Source organism: Ambystoma mexicanum, chromosome 4q (genome assembly GCF_040938575.1).
Source record: "Ambystoma mexicanum isolate Mex_15411 chromosome 4q, UKY_AmexF1_1, whole genome shotgun sequence".
Taxonomy (NCBI): Eukaryota; Metazoa; Chordata; class Amphibia; order Caudata; family Ambystomatidae; genus Ambystoma; species Ambystoma mexicanum.
This window is the reverse complement of record NC_090928.1, coordinates 1,233,785,295-1,233,812,898: the sequence shown is the minus strand read 5'-3', so window position 1 is coordinate 1,233,812,898 and position 27,604 is coordinate 1,233,785,295. Positions and strand designations below refer to the sequence as shown.

The window sequence follows — 27,604 nt, the reverse complement described above, 5'->3', positions numbered from 1 at the left end:
AAAAAGAAGAGAGCAAACAACTATTGGTCTGAGAAGAGTGTAGAAAATCTGGCAGCAATTCCAGCTGAGTTTCAACTGTTTCCGAGGCAACCACTTTTTTCGTATCTTTACTGCTTCCAGGAGTGCAAACTGCAGCTAATGCTAAGTGGCTGCAGCTCACCAGATACGAGTTACTGCGACTGGCCAACTTAACAGCAAAGGGCCTAAATGCAGTAAAGGAATAGCTGAGGGCACTATGCTTCTTGCTACTCTAGAGTAGGTACGTGTTGGACCTTCTCACTGCCATAAAGGGAGGAGTTTGTGCCAAGATAGGGAGCAGCTGTTGTACTGTAGTGCCTGAGAAGCATCGAATGGAACATTGAGAGCAGCTATTAATGAAATACAGATACTCCATGAGAAGATGACAAATGAAGCTAATGGAGTGTAATCGAACAATTGGTTGGGCACCCTGTTCGCCTGGGGCCCGCTTGGCTCTCGGAGTATTTAAAGTGACTGTCCCTGCGCTGATCCTCATGCTCATCACCTTCTGCATTGGCAAAACTATTTTGAGTATCTATACGAACAAAATGAGAGAAAAGTTTATGTTGCACCTGAATGTTGACGGGTAAATGATAAAAATAAGCCCATTAAAAAACTAACCAAGAGTAAAAAAGTTGATGATGATGTTGACTGAGTTACAGTATTGCCAGAAGATATAGAAAACTATGATGCCTATTGGATTTAATGCGATAAGGATGGACAGGGGTGTGTGATGATAGAGGGACCATTGGAAGACTGGGAAGACGATGGAGGTGACATGAGTAGTATAAAAAGTGTATGGATCACTAAAAAGAGAGCAGCAGAGTGGGGACTGGGGGAAGGAAAAGAGTTTGTTATTGATAACTTAATAAAAGGGGGGAATAATGTGGTAAAAATGCAAGCTCAGCGTGGTAAAAAGGTGCAAACTTATCAGCTGTGTGGTTAGCCCACTAAAAGGGGAGGGGGCTTCATTGATAGCCACACAGTTCTATGCATTAGGCTGGAGGATGCCCTAAATAATTGTGTTTAAAGCAAATAACATATAGGCGATAAAGTGGTTACACATAAGTATACAGGGTTTAACATTAGACAGAGGCGCTGTAAACAGGCTCAAAGCCTGCTTTTTCACTAGAAACAAATTCACATTTTATTAACTTGCTCAGTGCCCGCAGAGGCTGGCAGCACATTGCAAACTACACGTCCCCAGGATCATACGGTAAGAAAGGAACACCCTTTGATACTTTCGAGGTCAGGAAGCAAAGCTCATGGGTGCCGGGGAAAGGCAGTGAATGCACAATAATTTTATAATTCGGCATATTAGTTTATGAAACTGGTCGACTGACGGTTTCAAAATGTCACATGGTGGTTTCAAATTGCCCCTTTTCACATCTTAGCCTGGGAAGAGTTTCAACGAGTTCCTAAGATGAAACATCAAAACAGTAACTTGTCAATGGTTCACGGCTCTTGTAGTGTCATGATTAGTTATATTCCCATGAGAAACGGATGTAGATGACCGGCGGCAGATGAATAAAGATCTGCTGGTCATCTCAAATGTCTCAATGTTTTGGCACTATGATGTGGAAATTGTGGGTTGGACTGTGACGTCACAGAGGTGGCCGAGGGTGGTGTGTCAAGGTTTGTAGGAGTCAATCATTTCAGTATAACGTATGTATGTCTCACTATAGGGCAATGACGTTGCTCTACCTTTCAGCTTCACATGGAGGACTATCCTAATATTGCAATGTGTTTTAATGCTAATTAGTTCTCTTCTGCATTCTGTATGAATCTTGTTTTCCCAGCTTCTACTGGATCCAGAATAAATTGTGTTATGTCTTGCTTGGTGTACACTCCTTTTTGGATTACATTTGTAATTTATTTATTTGTGCGTTCCAAGACAACCCGCAGTTCACTAACAAGAGGGCACAAATGGCCTCTCACTCACAGTCCAATGAAACATTACATTGTCAGTCAGCTTTAAAATCCAATCAATTGCTTGTTCTATGCTCTCCCTTCTCCTGCCAGCAGTTCCTCATGCAAGTCCACTTTTAGCTTTAGATCATCCGTTGCCTGTATGGCTTGCCAATGGTCCTCTTCCAGTTTTGCACAATCGCCCTTATAGCTACAATCAGGGCTACAGATCACCATTTCCTCTGTTTCCTTTTCAGCCAATTGCCTCCTGGAGAAACTCTCATGTGGTTCAGCTGCACTGTCTCCCACAGACGACTTCTCAACATAGCCTGTTATCCGGCTGTAAGATCACAGTGTGCACACCAATGTTCCTAGCCAACCTTGGGCAGCCACATCTGCACCACCATAGAACCCAGCATGAAGCATACGTTCTGGAAAATCCCTAAGCAGACCAAGAGCTAGAGTAACTATGATTAGAACACCAACTGCTTGGGGACAGCTAGACTCGTCCACTGTGTTTACAGCCAATCAAAGGTCTCAAAGGCTCACTAATGGAGATAAACTGGAGGACTCAACATAGGTGAAGCAAAAGTGGATAAACTGTATTTGTTAAGCCTGTGGGTAGTAAGCCAGAATGGCGAAGACGCGGCAGAGTTCCAACCAGGAACAACTTTCAAAACTTAACAAATATGTGGAATTTGTAATATGGAAAAAGCAATGGCGAGGTTATTTGAAAATTGACCAGTACTAAGGAATCGGCAGAAGGCTATTCAAGGCGATAGATATTTGGAATGGCTCGCTCCAGCATGCTATCTGCAACTCAAGCCTCACACGCTTCAACTATTCAAATGACAAGCAAATTGTTTACAAACTGACCAACAATGGACACGACGCCTGATTTCAATAAATGTCTTCCACACATGTATTCTTTGATGACCACCAACAGACGTAACTCCAACCCATCCAAGACAGAACTAATGAGCTGCACTGTGATACCAGCAAACATGTAGCAATTTCCTGACCAAATGCGATGGGCGCTTACCCACAGACCACTTCTACTTTTAGGCCTCTTGAAATCGAAATGGACAGAAACCTTAAACTAGAAACACATGTTAAAGGCATCGAAACAGCTGCTTCTTCCAACTCTGCACCTTCCGTTGCATCATGCCCCTAACTTACCTTCATAACCATGGCAGTTATCTCATCCATACTATGAAGACTCGGCTACACCAATAGCCTTTACCCTGCCCTCCCAAAATATCTACTTAATAGACACAAAGAATCCAAAATGCAGCACCCAAGTCACTGTTAAGATTGAAAACATACTGTTAGGCAGAAACCTGTGCAGTTCCCTTAAGGACCACTGCAAAAGATTTAGGACTACAGGTAGTTGGCAGTAAACCCAATTGGTAGCAGTCTGTACCACCCAGATTTACCTGGTAGCTGTGGCTGAGCAGTCAGACTTCTCTCAAGATGAGTTAAGCAGTATATAGAGTATACATAATAGGTACAGAGATACAGTAGCACAAGCAAACACTGACCAGAGCTTTGGTGTAAAGTATATAATTATTTATTTAAAGACACACTTGTAAATTACACTAGCACAAAGAGGTAAGTAAATTCAACACACAGTCACTATTATATATATACAACCCTAATTACTTATTAGACAAGTCTTAATGAGAAACACCACTTATTTTCAGACAGAGGTGAGCACTTAACATAAGATGGCACTCTAATAAGTTATTAAAAAGGGAGGGAAAAAAGCAGAGTTATGAAAGCACACAAATTTCAATACTTTTCAAAGAACCACAGTGAGGCAGGTTAGGCAAAGTCTACTGCAGAGCAAGGAATTTCAAGTGCCAGGCCCACTCTTAGAGAGAGCAAGCAAAATGTGTCCAGGATCACACAGTGGGGTTATGCCCAAAGAGTGTTTGTAGAAAGTTCACAAAAAATTGAGATCAAGTCAGGAAAAGTTAGTTAACAGGTCCCAGGCTAACCCAGGTTAGAAAGTCGAGGATTTACTGTCACCCCGAACGATCTGTCGCAAGGGAAGCCAGGTGGGACACAGTACCTGAAAGTGGGAAGAACGCTGGCAGCGGGTGCAAGTCGGTGTTCCGTCCAGAGGAAGAGGAGGTCTCGACGTGGAGGAAAGCTGAAGGTCGTTGCACTGCCAGGGAACAAAACAGCCGCGGAGGTTCCCAGTTACAAGGTACCACCCTTTTCTTCGCGGCAGTGGTAAACCGTGGTATTCTGGTTGCCGGGGTGGTTGGCACGGGCAAGGCGGCCACGAGATGGTCCAGGAAGGCGAAAAGACGGGCAAACTGGTTATCCCCACCAGTCAAAGGAAGAAGACTCTCCGGACTGGAGATCTCCTTTGTTGTCAGGAAAAGTGGTGAGACGGTTCAGCAGGGCTCCACCGGTGGTGTCGTTGTTGCAGGTTGGCTCGGCTTCTCCCTCCTCGGATTCTTTAGGTTCTGTGGCGACTTCTGAAGTTCCAGTCCCCAAAGCCCTGCTTTTATGCAGAAAACCCCCATTCATTGAGCCTAGCTGTCAATCAAACATGCTAAGTGGTGAGCCGGGCGGCTCACCACTTGGGCCAATCACACAAGAGTGCGACTTGAGTTGCCGAGGCAACTCAGTCCAGGGTGCCTAAACCCCCTCGGACACCCCCTGTGGTACCCAGACAGAGTGGACCCACTTCTGGAGGCTTCTGTGGAGAAACCCGCCAAAAAGTGGAACAAAGGGCTCGACTTGGGTTGGAGTCACAGTAGCGAACACAAACGCCATCTTGGAACCATGTTTCGGCAAAAATTACCAACCGGTGAATACATATTAATTTAATAAACCAGCGGTGTGTTCGAGGCTATATTAAAAAGTGGTAGCCTCGAACAATGGGAAAATCCCATAGGAATATATTTGCGGTCGAATATAAAAAGTAGTATCCACCGCCACCAGCCAAAACTCAGTCGGGGGGGACTGGACAGTGCCCCCACAAACAGACCCCGAGGCAATCGAATTGCCTCGACCAGTACGTCCACAATATGATGGTTTGTACTAGTTCTGTTCACAATTTAAGACTAGTAAAGCCAATGGTGACTTTACATGCCCTGGGAGACAGTAGTCAGTGCCAGTATGGAGTCTATGTTTGGGGGTCGCTACGACACCCCTGGGTTACAGCACGGAGGGTGCTGTGTAACCCACATACCAAAAACACATGAAGCCCTATGGGGTAAAGGACCCCATAGCCCATAAAACACATACAAAGTCAAAGGAACACCTCAAATCATGTCTAAGAGTGGGAGGAAAAGAGTCTCACTCTTAGCAGGAGAAAAAAATAAACCCCAAAAATCCAGCAAAGCTGCTGGGGGGCTCACTAGGTTTGGGAAATTAGCCTTTACAGAGAATTCTCCCTAACACATACAAATAAATTATGCCAGCACTTTACCCACTTAACTGGCTCCAAATAAAAAAAAGGATCCACTTCAAGATTCCATTCATCACTCACCACTTATGCGACGGTCTGGGGATCATCACACGGACGTTCTCACTAGTCCATACCATCAAGAATACTGCAGTCCAGCAAGAACAAACTAGTAACCGTAAAATGCTGCAAACTTAATGGCGGCTCCACAAACTCGCTCTTTGCAACCAAACTCTGTAATTCCAAACCCAAACATGCCCGTACAGAAGAAGATGGAAAACCACCTAACCTTCAGAAAACAGCTGACACCGGGATTTTGAACTATCTTCTTCATGAACCCCATCTAATTATACAATGACTTAACTCAACTCCACCCTAAGGGCGCCTTCCAAACAGTCGAAATGGACAGGAACCCATATGCATCCTGCCAATTAACCCATCAGAAACGGGTTTGCTTGGTCAAATTCCACATGACTGAAACGGAGTCGATCAATTCTATGACAAGACCGGAGGCGAGCATTATGCTTATTCTTCTTTAATTACTGCTAACCACAGCTTTTAAAATCTTCTTTTGTTTTCATGTATAACATTTTTTTTTTTTTTTTTTAACTTGAATAACAAAGAAAAAGGAAAATATGAAAACATCATCTTTCCAAAACATCACAAAACTACTCTTCCCATGAGGCTTCTCTGTCTAGTAGTCCCCAGCCTCTTTTTCAATGTCCAATCAGTCCATCTTCCTCACTATAAACCCCTGAAACTGCGGGTCCCTTCCTCTTCTTTTTTGCTGCGGAGCCACAGATAAGTACACGCAGGAATAGTCAATAATGCTATTGTTTCTGTGTTGACATAGACGGTTTTAATGTGTTAGGAGAGCGCGCGCATTAATGGCATAGCGTCGTAGCGTTCGTGCGCTTTAAATCTTAATTGACGAGACGCGAATTCGCGTTCGTTTCGCCCCAGGGTGTTTCTTTGTTCGAGCGGCCGCCTGCCGAGCCCGCGAGTGATCTAGCACTCGCTGCAGGGCGCAGGCAGCGGCCGCACGGCATCGCGTTTCGGGTGGTTGGGCTCGCGTAGTATGCGAAGCAAGCCCAACCAACCCTAAAAACAAACACGGAGCGCGCATGCGCAGGAGCGCGAGTTCGCGTTCAAAATTCCGTTCCGAACAGGAGGACTGCAGACCCTTTTCCCCCACTCTATTCTAACCCAGATATACGCGAATTTCGCTATTTAACTAGCGTTTCGCCTGGGATCAGCAGAGGCATTTCTCATCCGGAGAAGTTATAAAAAAAAAAAAAAAGGGAAAGAAGGAGAAAGCATTTATTTGACTTTCTACATACCCTTGGTGTCTTTACTTGGGAAGGCTGAGTGTCTCACCCACGAGCCTTCATTGCGGCACAGACAATTCCATGGCTTATAACATGGAGAAGGAGGCTTGGAGTGAGGGGAGTGAAGGAGGTCTGGAGGAAGGTATGGAAGAGGACATTGACCTTTCCCAGAGTTTCAAAAGAGTGCTGGGCGACTCATTGGTGCAAGCCATAGCACTGGGAGTTAAGCCTCTGCAAGACAGGCTATTAGTCCTGGAAGAGATGCTGGGCAAGAAGGCTGACACGCTCGATGATCACGGAGAAGGGACCTCCACACAAGATCCTCTGCGAAAAGGTGAGAAGGGGAAGAAAGTGGCCCGGAAGAGAAAACTCTCTTCTACTCCCCCGGGCGAAAGTACAGGGAAGAACAAATCCCTAGAGATGGCTGATGCTTTCCACAGGCTTAAAAGTGCCTTCCTTACGAAGACAGCCCTGCCCAACCTCGTACCCCCTACCCCAGGGGCGAAAAACATAGGGGACGCCTATTCGTCATCCTCGGAGTTCTCAGATCAAGAACAGCCAGAGGAGGATGTGCGCAGCATAGGCAAAGCGAGCGTGGTCTCGCAAAAGAGCGTGGACAAACTCAAAGCCAGCAGTGTGGAGGCCCTTCCGGAGGAGGAAGACATATCGGATATGTTCGACACCGATACCATAAGGCACCCCAGATCGACAGACTGGACACCTTCTCCACGCGTAGCCCTATATATGTCCCATAAGATGAGGAAGCCTATGGAAAATGACATTAGGTTCAGACTCAAAGCCGAATGTCCAAGGCCAGAGCTGAGCGGAAAAGTGGCAGATACGCCAGAGCTCGATGCAAAAATGTTGACCTTCATTACTAAGGCGGGAAAGGATACTAGGAAAGGCATGGACAGGGCATGGAAAACATGTCAAGATAAACTGCTCGACATTGCTGGCCCTATAGCCAAAATAATGGATCTGGCCGAGAGAGCCAGAGATACGGGAGAACCGGTCGACCCGTCTACCTTAGCGAGCTGGGCCCAGAGAGCAGTCTGCATGCTGGGCAACGCAAACTGCGCCATATCTTCGGAGCGCCGTAGGTCAGCTTTATTGAAGATCGATAACAAGCTGGGGGACTTGGCCTCCTATGAAGCTGGGGAAAGCGCCCAAGGCCTTCTTTTCGGGGATACATTCGTCAAGGAGATGAATAGGTTCGTTGGAACATACACAGCGCTGGAAAAGGCGCAGGCCTCCATCAGGAAAGTGTTCCCGGGGAGAGTTTTTTCAGGGGCCGGTCGATATAGAGGCCGCTCGACCGGCCGCTTCAATAATAGAAGAGCACAAGGCCCCAGAGCCCAGTATTGGGAGACCCGGCAGCAAGACGCCTTCTTCCCGAACAGAGGCCGAGGCTCGCGAGGGCGCCGAGGGCGCGGATTCTACCGACATCAAAACAATAACTCAGGTGAGAGAACACGCAATGACCTACCCCCCAGTAGGGGGCAGGACAGCGCTTTATTTGCACAGCTGGCGCGAGCTATCATCAGACGCGTGGGTCCATCAGACAGTACAAGGCTTTGTACTAGATTTTCTAGATCATCCAGTTCAGAGTCGGGCCCCTCTCAGAATTCAGATGACGCAAGCGGAAGAATCTCTTTTAGATGCGGAGATTCGGACCTTAGCGCAAAAAGACGCTATAGAGAGAGCGATAGGAAGCGATCCTTCCTTCCTGAGCAATATTTTCCTAGTGCACCGCAAGGACAAAATTCGTCCAGTGATCAATCTGAAGGAGCTCAACAGCTGGCTAGTTTACAAACACTTCAAGATGGAGGGGATCCATCTACTAGGAGATCTGCTCAGGAAGGGGGACTGGCTTGCGCGCCTAGATCTAAAAGACGCTTATCTTACCGTGCCCATAGCGGCACCGTTTCGACGCTTCCTAAGGTTCAGATGGAGAGGCGAACTCTGGCAATTCAAATGCCTGCCATTCGGCCTAGCATCCGCCCCATGGGAATTCACCAAGCTTATGAGGCCCGTAGCAACAGCACTCAGAGAACAAGGGTGCCGGATGATTGTATATTTAGACGACATTCTATTCATGGCCGAAGACAAAGACCGTTTAAGGCAACAGATCCTATGGGCGATAGAGCTGATCTCCAATCTGGGATTCCTGGTAAACAGGAGCAAGTCGGAGCTAACGCCCACCAGACGTCTAGAATTCTTAGGCTTCACCATAGATACGAAGAAGGCTACGTTAGAGTTGCCGACTCAGAAGATGAGAGCTATCAAGAAGGATCTGAAGGCAGCGCTCAAAAGACTGCTGATCTCTCTTTGTTACCTGGCCAGGATAGTGGGACTGCTTGCAGCTTCCATTCAGGCAGTTTTTCCCGGCCCATTACACTATCGAGCCCTTCAGAGGTTAAAGATCAAATATTTGAGGAAAGGCTGGAGATACCATCGGCTAGTGCCCCTAGACGAAGAAAGCAAGGCCGAGCTAAACTGGTGGCTACGCAATATGGAAGCCTGGAACGGCAGAGCCATTTTCGGCGACGTGCCAGAGCTAATCATAGAGTCAGACGCCAGCAGGTCCGGCTGGGGAGCGCGATGTGGTACGCTAGAAACAGGGGGAAGATGGTCAGCAGGAGAATTAGAACTACATATCAATTGTCTAGAGCTTCTAGCAGGGTCTTTTGCAGTAAAAGCGTTTACCAGAGCGCACTGCAGCATTCTCCTCAGAATGGACAATATATCTGCAGTGAGGTATATCAACAAACTGGGGGGCACCAAATCCAAAATGTTAGCGGAATTAGCGAAGAATTTCTGGCCTGCAAAGACATATCGCAGTGACGGCGGAATATCTACCAGGAGCCCTGAACGAAGTGGCAGACTGGAACTCGCGTCACCTAGTGGACTACAGCGATTGGAGACTACACAGGGACGTCTTCAAGAAACTGGAAGCGAAATGGGGTCCCCTACACGTGGACCTGTTCGCATCGAGACTGAATTCTCAGCTACCAAATTACTTCAGCTGGAGACTAGACCCGGAAGCCCAGGGCACCGATGCATTTCTGCACCACTGGGGGTCACAGAGACATTATGCGTTCCCCCCCTTCGCGATGCTGGCGAGGGTACTAGCAAAAGTGCGCAGGGACAAAGCTCAGATAGTGATAGTGACGCCAGAGTGGAAGTCGCAAGCCTGGTTTCCAGTTCTGATGGAACTTTCTACGGATTTTCCACAGAGGATTGCATTCAGACCAGACTTGCTGGTGGATCCGGCAGGAGTTCCCCATCCTCTGATAGAGGATCGATCCTTATATCTGATAGCGTGCAGAATTTCAGGCACAGATGGCGATTGCCGGGCCTTTCAGAAGACGCTACAAGACTTATCAATATGTCATGGGCTCCATCTACAATCAGGAGCTATAATTCCGCATGGCAAGCCTGGGACTTATGGTGCAGGAGGAGGAGTATATCTCCCATTTCAGCACCTGTAGTACAGGTAGTGAATTTCCTAGCCACCCTTCCTGTAGCAGGTAGAGCTTTCAGGACAGTAGGGGTTTATAGATCTGCAATTTCGGCAGGGCACGAGTTAGTAGACGGCGCTCCGGTGGGGGAGCACCCAGCAGTATCCACATTGCTGAAGGGTGTGAAGATGTCCAAACCCCCCGGAGCAAAGTATTCATCACTGTGGGATGTGCAGAAGGTGATACAGCTGTTTCAGATATGGCCGGATAATAATTTTTTATCAGGGAAACAGCTTTCGGGCAAACTGGCTACGCTTCTTTGCTTAGTTTCTTGCAGAAGAGTTTCAGATGTCAAAGCGCTTGAGATAGACAGGAAAATGTATTACCCAGATGGGATAGCGTTTACCATAGCGCAGCGTACTAAATCTAATTCTAAGGTGATATTATATCCATATTGGCCAAATAATGAGAGATTGTGCGTAGCGAATTGCATTAAGTGTTATGAAGCAGCGACAGCAGACGTTAGACCGCATGGAGTGAAGCAATTGCTTATAGCACGTATAAAGCCATACAAAGCAGTCAAATCAGCTACTATAGCCAGATGGGTGAAGGAAATTATGGAACTGGCGGGCATAGACACGTCTAAATTTGGAGCTCATTCTACCAGGGGAGCAATGGCTTCACGAGCTTTTGCAGTAGGAGTTCCGCTGCAGGAGATCATGAAGGCAGCAGACTGGTCAAGCGAGTCAATCTTTAAGACTTTTTACTTCAAACCAGTATCCAATATAGCTGCTGCCGTGGTGGAAAGCTTTGAACAAGCATAATGCTCGCCTCCGGTCTTGTCATAGAATAAAGATTGCCCATGCGACTAACGCAGGAAGTCTTGATTCTATTAAAGACACGGAGGCGAGCATTATCCCACCCTATGAAATACAGTGTTATGTTACGTTGTGGTCTGTATTGATTCAAATAGATTATGTATAAGTTTCATTATGATATATGATGACTGTATTTCCCTTCCCTAACATGTGTTTTCTTTTTGCATAGGAGAAGAGCAAAAGAATAGCAGAGATTAGAGTATGGAAGGAGTCAGTTCAGCGAATTTAGAGCACAGCCAGTTGTCGAGGATAAAAAAAAAAAAATTAAAAAAAAAAAAAAAGACTTTTCGGTTGGAGTTTTGAGAATTTAATTGGAGTTGGTCTTTGTTCAGTTATTGGATACGCTGCAAAAGAAGAGGAAGGGACCCCGAGTTTCAGGGGTTTATAGTGAGGAAGATGGACTGATTGGACATTGAAAAAGAGGCTGGGGACTACTAGACAGAGAAGCCTCATGGGAAGAGTAGTTTTGTGATGTTTTGGAAAGATGATGTTTTCATATTTTCCTTTTTCTTTGTTATTCAAGTTAAAAAAAAAATAAAAAAAATGTTATACATGAAAACAAAAGAAGATTTTAAAAGCTGTGGTTAGCAGTAATTAAAGAAGAATAAGCATAATGCTCGCCTCCGTGTCTTTAATAGAATCAAGACTTCCTGCGTTAGTCGCATGGGCAATCTTTATTATCATCGCAAATATCTGACCAAACACCTCATTCATATCGGCAACAGGCATATGCTATATCAATTATGGGGGTACCCAAAGATTTGTTCTCGTCCCCCGCGTCTTGTCCCTCCGTTTGTGTACACCGTTTGGCTAACCTCCCCTCCAAAATCTCTTACCACCTTACACCACATGCGCACCGCCCAAGCCCCAGACAGGTGCCGCGGGTGAACCTGAACGTTAATGACCACTATTGAATGTACTCGCCTCAGTCCTACTACACTTCGCACCATCATCAGATATCAGTACCCAAAGCATGCATACCCACGCAGATCTATCCTCAAAACCTCCATTGAAGCATACCGGCAGACAGGACCTAGGCACTTCCAACCTGCACCTACCAACACCACACCATTCATATCTTTCTTTCCTGCGATCCCACTGACAACACTTCTCTCTCATTACAGAGTGCCATGCAACCAGGCTAACAACAAGTGGCAGTAGGGTGCTATTCAAGAACACTTTACTTACTAACAATGTTAATAGATTCAGGAACGGAATATTATCAAATACTGAGATTCAGAAAGGTGGGCAGGTATTGGTGGAGCAAAGAATGACAGTGATGAGAGAAGGTGGGGGAGCATCAGGCGTGACAGGCGAACTCTTAGATGAATTGAGACGAGTTAGAAAAGAGGAAAGCTTGTGCCCAATAATTATGATTTAACAAAAGTATTGAGTGCTTAATTTGACAAAGAAAAGTCTTGATTAAATTACGCCTGTTAAGACTGAGCAGAAGGATAGAGAGGGAGGGGGCAGATGAGAAACATTAAAGCTGCAGGATGAAAGGAAGATGATCAAGAGCAGCAAATAAATGTCCTTCATCCTTTTAAAGCAGGTGGGACTCGTACACCTTCATGCATGATCAGCCCGCGGGGCAAGGAAACACACACAGAGGAGTGGAACAAAGTCATATGGGGAGCAGAAGGGACATCACCTGACCTTGAACCCCAATGACCGGTCAGTGTGTGTTTTTAACAGCCAAGTCATAACTCGAGGCGGTTTCATGAGAATAAATAGGCACTGATACTAGGCACATACGTGCAGCTCCTACAATCTGTAGACGCAGAAGGCTTTCAAAAGACCAGTATTGAGATTGAGAAAATCACATGTAATGCAAAGCACCCACGGGGTCAGCGATAAAGAACATATGAGTTAGCAGTTTCTACGGCTAGCTACGCTCAAATGACACCCAGACCCAATCCCCAAGAACGGCTGCTGGGTAGGTACGAGTTAAAAGTAAGGTCTGGCAATGTAAGTTAGGCCGAGAGTTAAAGAAGAAAGGGACTGAAAAGGAAAGATGTGAAGGAGATCAGAAGGAAGCTGTTTCACATCATAGGAAAGCTTGCATTTATGTTGCCTACATGAAGCCAGGCAAGCCAGAAATGGCTGTGACAGGAAGTAGGCTCTTGGCCGGCAAAGAACAATCACTAGGACTCGATCCCTGAAATGGCTCTAGATCCCTATTCCTGGATGTCAACACCCTAGTCTCAAATGGACAATTAGAATGTTTCTGATTCCTCCCTGGTGTGTCTCTTTCCTATTGCAAAGGCCAAGCCACTGAGGGCAAAGCCTGCCTGTACCCCTCTCGCTGCCTAGATGGGAGCAGGTCAAGGCCATGCTAACAGGGAAACCCACATGTGGCCAAGACACCTACAGAAAGGGGCTGTTCGTAATTAGTCAAGAGCATGCAAGAGAGCGTCTAGGTGTGTGCCCCTTATCACCAGCACACATTCTACACAACATATTTCAGAAGAACCAAAAATAGAGACAGAGAAACTAGTGCTTCGATTCATTCACACAGCACAGTGACACAATGCAGGATGAATAAAAAGCTGAAACGTCCCAGCGGGTTGGGCACTTTTCAGCAGTACTTACCACTTGCTGGACACTTTGAACCTGGATCATGTTATACTTTGTTTCCTCGGTCGCGTTCTGCCAAACGATATAACCGCAGGCTACCTGGGCGAGATGTCGAACAGGCTCCATCTCCGGGGACATGTTGCCTAAGTCATCTAGAGAAATAAAACACAAAATGTCACTAGCGCTGTGTACAATAGAGATGCTCCCATGTTCAACATCTACTCAGAGAAAATTCTGCCAAAATTGAGGTATTCTGCTAAATAATGTAGGATTACCTGGCTGAAACTGGATAGTTAAGGCTGACATTTGTACAATGCTGATAAAGATTGATAAAATTGCTTTAATTAGAAATTGTCACTTTGTGAATGGAACTCGTACTGATGTTTGCAGGTAACATACTATTTCCAGGCTCCAATACTCTCAGTTATGTTATTAAAATGCAAGAGAAAAAAACGAAACTGAATAGTTTTGGCACAAGAGTAAGTTAATTGCATTAACAGGGTACTTTTAACGTTCTCTCTAGGCTTGACTACTGTAGTAGCCTCCTCCTGAATCTACCATCCTCCACTCTACGACCCCTCCAGCTAATACAGAATAGGGCAGCGAGATTTATCCTTGGCCTTAAACCCAGGGATGGAATCTCTCCTGCACTAAAAAGTCTTCACTGGCTCCCGGTTGCTGCACGGATTAAATTCAAATCCCTCTGCATCATCCACAAGGTTGTCTGTGCCCGGAGACCACACTATCTACTACATTCCTCTGGCACCAACTCTTTGGGGGTCATTACGACCCTGGCGGTAGGGGATTAACGGGGCCAGTAGAGCTGCCGGCCCTGTTAACTCCCTACCGCCTCATTACAAGGTCTCCTCGCGGGACCCGCTAAGGACGCCTGTTTTTATCACGAGCAGTCCAAGATGCGAACAAACGGCCCGTCATTAACGGGCCCGTGGTTTGCATCCTCCCCATTCCCATTGAGCCCTAAGAGAGCTCGAATGGGAATGGGGATGTACCAGGTCTGGGTTCCTGGAATGGGGAAATACTGGGCCCTCCAAGGTCGGAATGGCCCGGTATTTCCCCATTCCAGGAACCCAGACCCGGTACCTGGAATGGGGGTAGCCATGCCGCAAACAGCAGCATGGCTACCCCCAGGGTCATAATAACCCCCTTTGTGTGTAAAGCATTTTGCTAAACAGAGAGCCGGTGGTTGTTCACTTTCCTCAGCAGGCTCCATCCTATGAAATAGCCTCCCCCTGCACCTTGAGCAGGATCTTCTCAAATTCCGGAACCTCCTTGCAACTTTCCTCTTTTCCTCCTCCTTCCCTTCTTCTCTCCTCTGCTAATCCCACAGTTGCTGAATCGGTGTCCTGGGTCTTTATGCATCCACGTGGCCATGGCCTCCCTCACCAATTCTCCCCAGCTCCTGTCTATCCACAGCACTTGCATCTGCACACCCCCCGCCCTGGAGATTCGCACTTACACCTCCTGCAGCCCCCGTCCGTACAACACTCAACATTCCTAGCACTTCATCTGTGGCTCACCCATGAGCTCGGAATCCTCAGCACCTACCCCCTCTTCCCTCTTCCTTGCTGCACTTGCACGTTCTGAATACTCACGAGATATAGTAGGTTCGTCCCTTCTATCTTTTTCCCCCACACTGCTTTTAAATTTTGTGGTTTTAATGTACTTCCCACCCTTGCTCCCTCCCTGCCCTATGGGTGCTTTGAAACAGTATTTTCTTAATGTATAAGCGCCTCACAAGCAAACAATAAATACATAAATGGCTACAAAATACAATGTACAATTGAAACACAATTGCTGGTTGTACAAGCGCCTTACAAATGCACAATAATTACATTCATATTCTGTTTCCTCTTCTTTCTTCCCAAACCCAAATACGAATAAGTAGTGGCACTGTAAAGAACAGATAACATGTTCCTTCAGGATGGTTGTGATTAGGGTGAGGGGGCATAGAATAGACACTCTGGTGGTGATATGACCATGCCACCTCTGCTTTACATCTGTGTGTGCAATACATATTGGAAAAGGAAAAACCTCAATAGCGTGTCTTGAATTGTGCCATGTGGTTGGAAGGTCAGTGTTTGGGGTGTCTTCGATTGTGCTGTTTGTTTAGAAGGTCATTCCTATGACTTGTCTACAAGGACATAGTGAAACCCCTTGAGGTAGACATCCTTGGATGTAATGTCGGTGGCCACAGAACCAATGGCAACTGGATAGTTTATTGTGACACTTATGGAGGAAGTGGCCAATTAGGAGACGAGTAGACATTTTCCAAATGTCCTGATTCGCCCTGATATCCTTTATCATCTTGCTTTAAATATGAAACAGAGCTTAACCCAGTGTATTTGCATCTCAATTAATTTTGCTAAATTTGATGGCAACCCTATTTTTCCTGTCTCTTTTTATGTTGTTTTTTTGGGAAACCAGATAACGGACAAACAGTCCATTATGGACAGTGTTAAAAGTGTATTCAGACTTCCACGTGTGTCTTCCTCCAAATTGTGCCTAGAACAAAAAACTTTTATACAACGACCTTTCTGTAGGTATTAAAATAAATGAGACGTGTGGCCTAGTCGGCAAGTTATAGCCTAAATTCCTCAGACAATTGGAATCTGTCCAAATTCTTTTATATCTTTGTTTCCAAGTTTTCTCATTTACAGAAATTAGAGGTGTTCAGAAGCAGGATAACAGCACGATAAAATCATTGACATCGCTATATAATACCTAAATAAGATACTGCACCCATGACCATGAGTCTAGGTATTCAGATGTGGTCACCTGAGTGGCCAGTCTCCCAAGAAAGATGTTTGCTTACCTGGGATCTTCCCTGCCTCAAGTGGCATCTTCAGGTTCCTCATTTTGGTGTACCAGGCCTTATCGGCATCTTGCGTGTCTTTTTGGAGTTCTTTGTCGAGTTTGTAATTTATTTCCGGAGCACCTTGTGGGTTCAGATGATAAATTATTTCAGCAGTGCAGTTTGCAACAGAGATGTTTCCCTGGTGAAAAGGGAAGAAGATACATGAGGATGGGACCAAGATGCTGAGGAGAACTTCAAGGCACATGAACAGAAATACAGGATTTCCACTTGTTCATTTAAGACAGCGGAAGGTTTTTAATGTAATGGGGCCTTTGGAGTTACAGACTACATTTCAGTTTTATTTCTTTTGGATGTGGGATAAGAACAGATGAAATTAGCAATGTATAATATTATTGAACTGAGTTGTTGGGCTTTCACAAGGGGTTGGTAATGCAACATTTGCAGGTAGAATCAGTCCCCGGCAGCCTGGAAATCCATTAGTCACGAAGGACATTGAAATAGTTGATGGACAACAACTTACACTTTGTAAAGGTTCAATGCTCAAAACTTTGGAGCATCTCTGTACAAGCACAACCAGCTTGATCGAATAAGCCAAATAATTCCCAGCAGGTAGATGCAGGTGTAGTTATCAAGACCTTTGTAATTCCAATATGGCCGGTTGAAAACACACCAATTAAAAGGAAAATATAAAAAAGAAACCCCACTTCCTTATGATTTACCAAATATACCTACGACAAAGGCATACAAGAAATTAAGTCTCATCAAATATTGATAGTGGGTAAAAGAAGAATTCTAAGACACTGGCTAAAGGTTGTTCGCCCCAATATAGTTGGCGTGATAGCGGAACTGCCCAAACCAGCCATTCATGAGAAACATTGATGGTCAACAAGCACTTTGACAGCTCCACCACCACTCACTTGCCAAGTGTCTAGTCTTTGTGTTTATCAAAGACCCCCAAAGCTTCAGTTAAAGAGTGTGTTAAAATAGATCTAAGCCGGGCTGGTACCAAATGAGGTTCACCTTCACGATCAAACCTTTACCTACCTGAGGTAAATCCGCTCCAATGTACAAGATCATATGCTTTCTCTGCTCACCGTCCCTCTGCACTTCTCTCTGCTCACCGTCCCTCTGAACTTCACGTTAGAAACTGTCTTTCACGCTGCAGCATAAATGACTTGGGTCAACGTAGACATGTCCTTGCCACATTCAAAGACTCGCCCCGGCTTCCTCTTACATATAGCATCAAGTTTACATCATTTATAAGCACCAATACGACAGACTGTATGGCTGAGAAACTCTGCCTCCGCGGAACACTCCATAAACATGTTGAGGTTCATGTGTGCTTATTAAGCCCCACAACTCTTGGCACGTAAATCCCACACCTATGTGAGCGATCCAGTGCCCAGCTACCTGCGGGGGTCGGGCAAGATTTCATCTATACAAATACCCTTTCTCACCCCAAGAAATGAAAAAGGTTTTGCTCTTAAATGGGACACCTTTTTATATGGCTCTTGTAAGAAACTTCTCAAGCCATGATCCTGGAAAGTGAAAACAGAACTCTTCCCATAACTATACGTTTGGTGGTGTGGTTTAATGCAGGTGAAGCATTGTATGAGGGATACACTGATAAGCAAAGCAAGATTACAACGCGCCTTCAAAAAACGTGTGTATAAGCGTGTTATAAATGCCATATCATATCGATGTGCACAGGCAGGCAATAGTATTCTATTAGGTTGCCTTGCGATATCATAGGTTTCATATGTACTACTTGAATGAATCCCTGTGGAAACCTCAGTGATGGCTGGGTACTGGAGCGGCTGTTCCCGGTCCCGGCTGGAACCTTTAACAGCTTTGCTTGCTCCAAACCTGTGTAACCTCTTCCCATCAGCCCTGAACCTGATTAAGTTGAAATGTTCATTAGCCCCACTACTACATTATAGGACCACAGCCTCGCACCCACATCAAGTGTGCCCTACGATGCCCTTAGAATGGGTCCGACAAACAGCATTGGAAACATGTTTGCCTGTAGATCTGGAACCATAGGTCATTCTCCCTCGCCTGCACTATTGTAACTCTCTTCAGGGTGACGCTAGCAAGGAAGATATCCTTAGGCTGTAGAAAATTCAAAATGCCGCTGTACGTATTGTCCACGGAATAACATGAAATGAACCGACTTCTGCATCCAGGACGGAATTGCATTGGCTGCCTGTGTCAGCTAGGATTTCTTTCAAGCTGTTAACACTTGGACACAAATGTATCTTTGGACTCGTGCCCAGGTATCTCAAGGAAAAGGTGATTGTACATCAGCCAACCAGGGTCCTGTGATCCGCCACTGCCCACCTCCTCAGCGTGGACCGTGTAAGAGAGCTTGTGGAAATGGACGCTCCTTTCCAGTGCTGGTGGCATGTGCCTAGAATGAGCTACCTCAAGCACTAAGAAGGGAGGAAAACCACCTGGTCTTTAGAAAATCTTTAAAGACCAGACTGTTCATGTAAAGTCTTGGTCTGTAGGTCTGTACTTTTTCCTGTTTCAGCACCTGGATGACCTAGGGCTTTGGCACTATACACATCCAATAACATAACATAGGTGCTTCCTACCACTTCCTGTACTGCCAAACAGTGCCCCCAGTTTAAACACTTTTGCACCTGTTTTCACGCCTAGTTTTAGCATGTGCCACCAACCAAAGTTGACCATCTAGTCTAGGAAGAAAAATCTATTTTTTAGCACCCCAGGTTCCCGCTTTGGGAACCAGGGGTACTAATGGCCTTTATCCCCCATTGCACGGTCTGCAATACAGGATAATGGTCCGGAGCCCTCGTTATTTATTTATTTATAATGCGCCGAAGCCCGCGGGCATTAGGGCACACACAGACACACTTCACTTTATTTTTTGACAAGTGTTATAATGTAGGTACAAAAAATAGTGATATACCTTTGGTGACTGAGGTATAGCCTGTAGCCATGGGCAGTGGCCAGATTGTCCGGGTCATGGTATAAGGTTATGACCCGGGCAATCTGGCTACTGGCCTTGACCGCGAGAGATGAAAAATTGTGTTAAAGTGGCCATGTCCACCTGGGACCGGCTATGTGATAAAGTTATTCGAAGGTAGGATAGGTTTGAAAGGGGAAAAACATGTGCTTGTGGTAATATAGTCATAGGGTTCTGACTACGCCTTCTGTAGGCTGCCATGGAAAGGGAAGAGGGGATCTGTACTGAGCCCCACCTTATCCTCCCATGGTGGCAATCATGGAAAAGGATTTTCCTTCCTACAGGAAGACAAATCTATTTTGTAGCACCCCGGGTTATCGCTTTGGGAACCAGGAGTGCTAATGGCCTTTATCCGCCATTGCAGGGGCTGCAATGGAGGATAATGGTCCGGAGCCCTCTTTATTTATTTATTTATAACGTGCTGAAGCCCGCAGGCATCAGGGCGCACACAGACACACTTCGCTTGGGCCGATAACTTGGGCTGCCGGGCCGTTATCCCCCGTTCCAGTCCCTGGAACAGGGGATGAACGCCACAATATTCCCATTAGCATAACACAAAATGCTAATGGAAATGTTGGAAAAACGTTTTGAGTCTATGTATGGTCACGTGGCACTGTCCGGAAGGTCTACAGTGAAGTCAGATGTTCACGGATGTTGACGAAAGCAAAAACTGTTGAAAAAGTATAGAAGTGTTAAAAATGATGCTAGAAGGTGGGAAATGGCAGAGTTTTAAGGTGAAATGTTGTAGATTGGACACAAATGTTGCTATATTGGGGTAAGTATGATATTAGTAAGTTGTAGGAAAATAGCATGCACTGGTAAAAACCCATGGAATTCTCTGAAAAAAACTTTGTTAAAAGAGACGTTATGTTTAAGTTGCACCAATAAAAACCTATACAATTCAATGAAAACACTTTGTTAAAGGGACGTTATGTTTAAGTTGCACCAATAAAAACCTATACAATTCAATGAAAACACTTTGTTAAAGGGACGTTATGGTTAAGTTGCACCAGTAAAAACCTATGAAATTCAATGGAAAAACGTTGGTACAGGGATGTTATGGTTACAGGTAAAACTGAAAAAAACTCGCCAGTTATGGTAAGCTAAGCAACCATAACTCACGCCACCACCAGGCACTGCTAAGACTAACAGCCAGGACATCAAAAATGACATCACTGATGACATCACATGTGAAATTAATGTTGATGAAAAGTCCCTACAAGGGGTTGTGTTTATAATGGTAAACACGTTGTACCATGTTTTTCTCTTTTTTTAAAAATAAATTCTGGTCATTAAATAAAACTGGATACTATAAGGACTTGCTGACTGTCTGGCTGGTTTCCTTATCTTGAGGAGCTACATGCTGGCGTGTGTTCGACTGGAGTGCAATCCCCCTAAGGAATCCATCAATGGCTTCCTGGTTTTTCAAATATATATATATATTTATTGAAGACACACCCCTAAATGCTCACATCAGGAAAAAATAAAACCCGCTTGGGAAAAAAGACCAAGAGATTCTTGCAAGGATAACAAGACAAAAAATAGGTGTGTAAAAAGGGTGCAGGCGGGACACTGCGTCATTCATATACAATAATAACCTGTGCAGCTGCTTGGTGAAACCCCATACATGGTCGGCCTACTCCATCGGTGATGCGAGGCCATTGGTCCCAGCCCTGTCCGTTCATCTTCCATTATGTGGGGTCAGCTGGGCTCAAAAATACAATTAGCTACATTATACTAACAGTGCTACTCTATCATTATACAGGGCACCTGGCATGAGCATAGGCTGGTACATGGGTAGTCCCGAGGTCACTCTGACCAGCACACATTTCACTCATCCCAGTCGCGTCTTCCGGCTTCCAAGGCTTCCACCCTCGCTTTTGGATTATAATGTATCCCTTCCTGTATCTCGCTTTACAAATCATGTCATTATGAAGTAAAGATAGGGTGACCATTCTCTTAGATCTTTTATGGTTGACTGGTTTATGGTCGTGGCCTGGGTTCAGCTGGTATCTTGTGAACGACCACAAAATTATCGACCAATAGCTCTATTAGATGTGCCAGGAAAGATATTTGCCCGACTCTTACTAAAGGACTTTACCAAATTGGTAAATAATATTCAACTTGCAGATAAATATCAAACAGGCTTCGTACCTGGTCTAGGAACTTTAATCAACCAATTAGCTTTATCATTAATCAAAATAAGAGGACAGAACACAGGCCAATCAATATACATGGCCATTATTGATTTTAAAATGGCCTTTCATTCTCAAGGGACCTCCTCTTTGATCAATTAGGAAAAGCCAAATGGCCACAATATATTCAAACACTAATTAAACAATTCTATTCTGAAACTTCAATACAAGTTCGCTTCACTCAAGGAGGCCTGTTATCTAGGTCATTTCAAACCACTAGGGGGCCAAAACAGGGTTGCATATTAGCAGCAAAGCTATTTAATTTTTTTAGATCTGATATTGGTAAATTCCTAACGTCAGTGCCCTTTGATTCATCAAAAATAGGCTGTGCACAAATATCCTGGATTTTATATGCCGACGACCCAGTGCTAATATCGAAAAATCCAATAGGGCTGCAAAAATCACTCCAGGCTCTGGAAACCTGTGCCGCAGGCAACTACCTTTAATTTAATTTAGATAAAACAAAAGTGCTAACATGCTACAACAAACGTTGGTGAAAATTCAAATAGATGCTTAATAGCAAACCTTTAATTACTACTGACGAATACATATATCTAGGATTAAACACCAATAATAATATACTTGATTTACCTTGTCATACAACCTTGCAAAATAAAATCCAGACAGCTATTTCAGAAGCTAGAATAATACATAACAAATGTGGCACATTTTCATTCGGACCAGTTACTTATTACAAGCAAGAAGTAATGCCTGTTATTACCTTTGTAGCCGAAGCAAGACAATATAAAGGGACCATATATTGGACGAAGCTCGAAGGAGTCTTCTGGAAGAAAATGCTCAAGCTCCCCTTATCGACGCCTATGGAGCTTATTAGGCATGAGTTAGGACTGCTCTCCTTGAATATAATTGTAATCTGGAAAATAATACCCCTTTACAGGAGATGTCTATTAGCCCCAAATACAAATTATTTGTTATCAATTATCGCCAATGCATGCATCTCAAAGTCTGATAGCATACCAAAGCCATGGATCCAGAAAGCACTGGATTTCATGACCTGTGCAGATATTAGTAAAGATTGGCCAATCCTAACAAAGCCAAACAAAAGCTCTGGGCCTACGACTTGGGATAAAATAAAAAAATATGACTGTTTCAAAAATGGCCATTTCAATCTTAAATCCTTGAATATGACAGAAACCTATCTATTGAAATTCCTGTCAACAGAATATCGTACAATGTTCTTAAGATTCCGATTTAACATATGGCCTACCAAGAACCAAGTAGGATTAGGGACAAATGCCAGCCCGATGGATAGAGCATGTAGACGCTGCTTTGATATTACCACTCCAGAACTCCAAAGCATATCCTAATATACTGTCCAGCCTTGACTGATTTACGGAAATATTATTTTTATACATTATTTACTGAATTCGATATAATGACCTCAGAGATATTATGGAAAGAACTTTTAAGTGACCAAAGTATTTCTTTGATGCTAGCAATAATGACCTTCTTACTATTTCCAAGACTAGGACTGGGATCTATAGAACCAAGACAAGAGTAAGAAACATTAAATCTCTAATCTAGCGACTGGAAAAATAATTATTGTTTGCCAAGTCATCTGGAACTAACTGCACCTTTGAATACGTTTACCCCTTTTTTTTTACCTACTGTAGAGAATCGTACCAGATTAACTGATTTTACACATTGCAATACCTTTTGTAACATTTTTAGACATGTATGGACTGCATTTTAGCGAACCTTTATCAATTGTATAAGTACTTTTCTAACTGTGCTTTTTATCTGTATGTTTATTAAATGTCAAATGTATTGTATATTGAAAAGTTGATTTAAATTAACCGAACCAATAAAAATAAAATTAAAACAAGAATAAACTCTACCGTCTTGTGTCACAAGCTACTCTATCCCTCAAACTATAACTAAAGGATAAACTAACAGAAAGTTCCTTTTTCAGGAGAATGGCTCCCTTCTCCTGTTGCCTGGATAGAGTCCAAAAGAATGTTCTCTTGCAATGAAAATACCCAGGGTACTGTCGCCCTTGCCCTGGCTTGTGGGTTTTACTCAGCCCTTCTCCTGGTATTGCTTGGTACAGTTCACAACAGACCTGCTCTCAGACCTTGACACTAACACTCCCTCTGTCCTCAATCTTCTTGACCTCTCCTCTGCCTATGACATGGTAAACCACAACATCCTGATCACATGTCTCTGTGACATCCTGTGAATCACAGGTCAGGCTCTGACATGGTTAACTTCCTTCCTTGCCAACTACTCATCCTAGGTGGAACTTGAGTCCTTTCTCCCTACTATCACTCTTTCAACCTGCGGCTTTCCTCAGGGTTCTAACCTATTCCCATGGTTCTTCAATGTCTACATGGCTCCCCTGGCACATGTGATTGCCATTTGCATCTCTAACCTCCGGTGTTATGCAGATGACACGCAACTCTCCTTCAAGCTACCCTCAGCCACCTCCTCTACCTCGCTCATATCTGACTGTCTGTCTGCAATTCAGTCATGGTGTGCTTCAAACGACCTCTGTCTCAACTCCAGTAAGACTCCTGCTCCTGCTTTGCCACTCTCACTCTGGCCACCTCCCTTGGCCCTGCGCCCGCACCCACCTGCAAGGCAAAAAACCCTGGGGTCTTCTTCGACTCCACTCTCTCCTTCTCCACTCACATTTTGGACATCAGAGGTACTCTTCCTTTTCTCACCTTCCTCCAGCGGCTCACTGTCTCCAGAGCCCTGGTTCTCTCTAGGCTGAATTACTTCAACAGCCTCTTTCTCAACCTCCCTGCCGCTGCTTTGCACCCTCTGCAACTCATCCAGAACAGAACAGTGAGACTTATCCTTGGCTTCAAGCCCAGGGACTGCATCTCACTGGTGCTGAAATACCTCCATTGGCTCCCCTTGGCTGCAAGGATCAAGTTCAAGACCCTCTGCATTGTCCACAAGGCTTTCTGGGGCCTGGACCTACCTATCTGCAACAATGCCTACCTAAATACTGTCCCTCCCGAGCCCTCTGCTCATTTACATCCAACCTTCTGTGTGTGAGCCGGTTCTCCAAGCAGATGTGGAGGGAGATCTTTATCCTCAGCAGGGGCCTCCCTCTGGAATAGTCTCCCTGCTGTCCTCCATCTTGAGCCCGATTTCCTTAAATTCTGGAAACTCCTTAAGACATTCCTCTTCTCCTCTTCCTTCTCTCTCCCTTTACCCTGCTAACCTCTCTCTCCACTCTATCCCTTCTTCCCTCCTTTTCTACACAGCTTGCCGACTGGCCGCCGGGTGTACCTCAGAGTCTCACTCACCAGTCCTCTCGCACTTGCCTCCGGGCCTGCACTTGACTCACTGCCACTGCACTTGGTCAATGACCCATGAGAATGGAATCTCGCAGCACTTACCCAGTTTATGACTAACTGGGCACACATGGATTCCTCACCTCCTCCCCTCTCCTGACTAACTGGGTGCACATGGATTCCTCACCCCTCCCCACTCCTGTCCCATCTATGCACTTGCACAATCTGAACATACCATACCTTGAAGATCGTCTATCTATCTTCCCTGTCTCTCCTCCTTGCATGGTGGCACCTCAATGCACTTGGAAAAACTGCAGAATCGTAGTCAGACCTTTTGGCTGTTATCTACACTGTTAATTGTATTATATGCACTTACTCTGCCTGTGCAGACTTGTATCGTTCAGTAATTCAAGTGCTCTGAATAATTGTTGTCTTTTCCCTTTGTTCTCTCCTTCTTTGAGCACTTTGAAACACTTGCCTTGTGTATAGGCGCTTTACAAATAAACATTATCATACCATACCATAACGAGGTCAGAGGGAATTAATTCCTTCCCCTGGCATTTTTAACACAACTCCTGGTTTGGTACCTGGGGAATGACTCCTGGTATTGATTGGAACAGTTATTTCTCACTGCTTTCAGCTTGATGTACACTTTGCCACTTTTCTTTGTTGTTAAAAAAGTCCCAAATCTTTTTGGGGTCCAAGACCCTTCTCTGGTGGTCAGTGGTTTTCTCTTTCCCACTGTGGCAAGGAGGATTTCCTCTAATGCTCTCTGTATCTGCTTTAGGGTCCCAGACCCTTCTCTGGTTATACCAAGGTAGCAGGCTTCCCACTACTGAGGCGAGAGGGAGCTTTGTGAACCAGCCTCCCTTTTACCTGTGAGTACCCTCCGGGTCTCCCGTACCTCACGTTACCTTGTGTGGGATTGTGGTATGTCACCAGAAATTCCTGGGGCCGCAGGTCTTCTCTCTGGCTCTGCTGGTTCACTGCTGTGGCTCCGCCGACTGCTCTGTACTTCTTTCGTCTGTCCTGTGGCTACGCTCTCTTGCCTGCTGTGCTGCCCGGCGTCACTCCTGCAGAACCCATGGAGGACTCCCAATGCACTTCACTGGCCTCTTCTTACCGCCGGTCATTCAGCAGCTCCTGGATCTCTGGCACTGGTTCGTCTCCATAACTGCTGCCAGACCCGGCTGGGTTTGACATGGCCGTGCTTGACACGGCTGGGCTTCACACATTTGATAGTCCTTTGTTCCTTTTTATACATTGTATTGAGTTCCTGCCATATGGATTGTAAAAGTCCTTTGTCTCTGTTAACAACTGACTACTTATGCCTCCTTGTACCAGTACAAGCACAGTCAATTACCTTCATGTCTCCTGTGTTCTTCTTCATTCTAGTACTTAGATAAGGTGAGATGTCAGATATTACTGAAGGGAGGGAAGGGCTATTATAATAACAAACCTTAGCATTCTCAAGGGGTATCTCAAGGGTCATGGGGATAGTGAGTGGAGTCATGTTCCGGGAGTCCTTGTCCCCATGAGGGGAGTCTCTTCCTGTGAGGTCCTCCCGCTGTGTACCACGCCTAGGGTGAATATCAGGTAACAGCCTCACCCACCTAGGCTCAGAGGGAAGGGGTCCCCCCTGGGGAGAAGTGATGGTATCCCTAACTCGGCACACTATGCAAATTGACTTCTAAATGCAAGTCCACTCTGTGTTAGATCAGCCACAGGCTGTCCAAGACACCTTTCTAATGGCAATGCATGGCAAAAGCAGTCCTCTTTATAGCTGTCGCCTATGATCTTGAACCGTCCGTGTACTCATTCTTTCAGCAGCTTGGCAGATGACCCCATGCTTGTGTGTAGGGTAGCTTCTGTGCACTGGAAAGTTACCTTGCCATACCCCTTGTGGTTCGGCAGCCATACCTGTCCACGTGCTGTAGGTGGCCATAAAGGAAGGGCACTGGGTTTGCCTTTAGGGTCTGGCACCAGGGCCCCGGGGGTCCAGTTTCATATAGGTACCTGTCCACATGCTGTAGGTGGCCATAAAGGAAGGGCACTGGGTTGGCCTTTAAGGGTCTGGCACCAGGGCTCCGGGGCTCGCGTTTCATACAGGTACTTGTCCACAAGCTGTAGGTGGCCATTAAGGAAGGGCACTGGGTTGGCCTTTAAGGGGCTGGCGCCAGGGCTCCGGGGCTCGTGGTTCATACAGGTACCTTAGGTAACGGTCTATTGCACAAGCTCCCAGGAGGTCTTGTGACGCAGGAAACACATGGATTGAATAGGCTTCTGATTACCACAGCCACTGAGACTGGAGCCAAGGGCTACACCCAGAGTCCTGCACAGGCATACACAGATATGTCAGCTGCTGGCCAAACAAGAGCTCTTAGGACTGAGATCACAAAATGTCCAGGGGATGAGCTTTGGACCTTGAGAAGTGCATCAAGCAGGTATTTTGGCATAGGCCAATGGGGAGAGGGTCTCCAATGGGTACAACGTCCTTTCATCGTGAGGGGGGTTTGGAAAAATATATATATATTGGGTGTGGGTGTTTGAAAATATATTTAAAAGTAAAGGGGATGGGGGTTAGGGGAGACGCCACCAAAATAAAAAATAAAAAAATTAAATTCTTTTTTTCGTTAAAAAATCTGCGGTAAAAAAAGCCCGCGAAAAAACATCCCACGATGAAATGACATGGAACCCTCCAATATGGCACAGGCAAGTCCT

General features: G+C 45.3%; 1 protein-coding gene across 1 annotated transcript in view; it reads right to left on the bottom strand.

Annotated features, from left to right (window-relative positions):
- LXN (latexin) overlaps nucleotides 1–27,604 on the bottom strand; it is a 106,930-nt gene that overhangs the window by 20,579 nt on the left and 58,747 nt on the right. The window contains exons 3-4 of the mRNA XM_069608796.1: nucleotides 16,428–16,608; nucleotides 13,610–13,746 (exon numbers count right to left, since the gene is read on the bottom strand). Of these exons, the coding sequence (XP_069464897.1) occupies nucleotides 13,610–13,746; nucleotides 16,428–16,608 (318 nt within the window). The remainder of the gene's footprint in view (nucleotides 1–13,609; nucleotides 13,747–16,427; nucleotides 16,609–27,604) is intronic.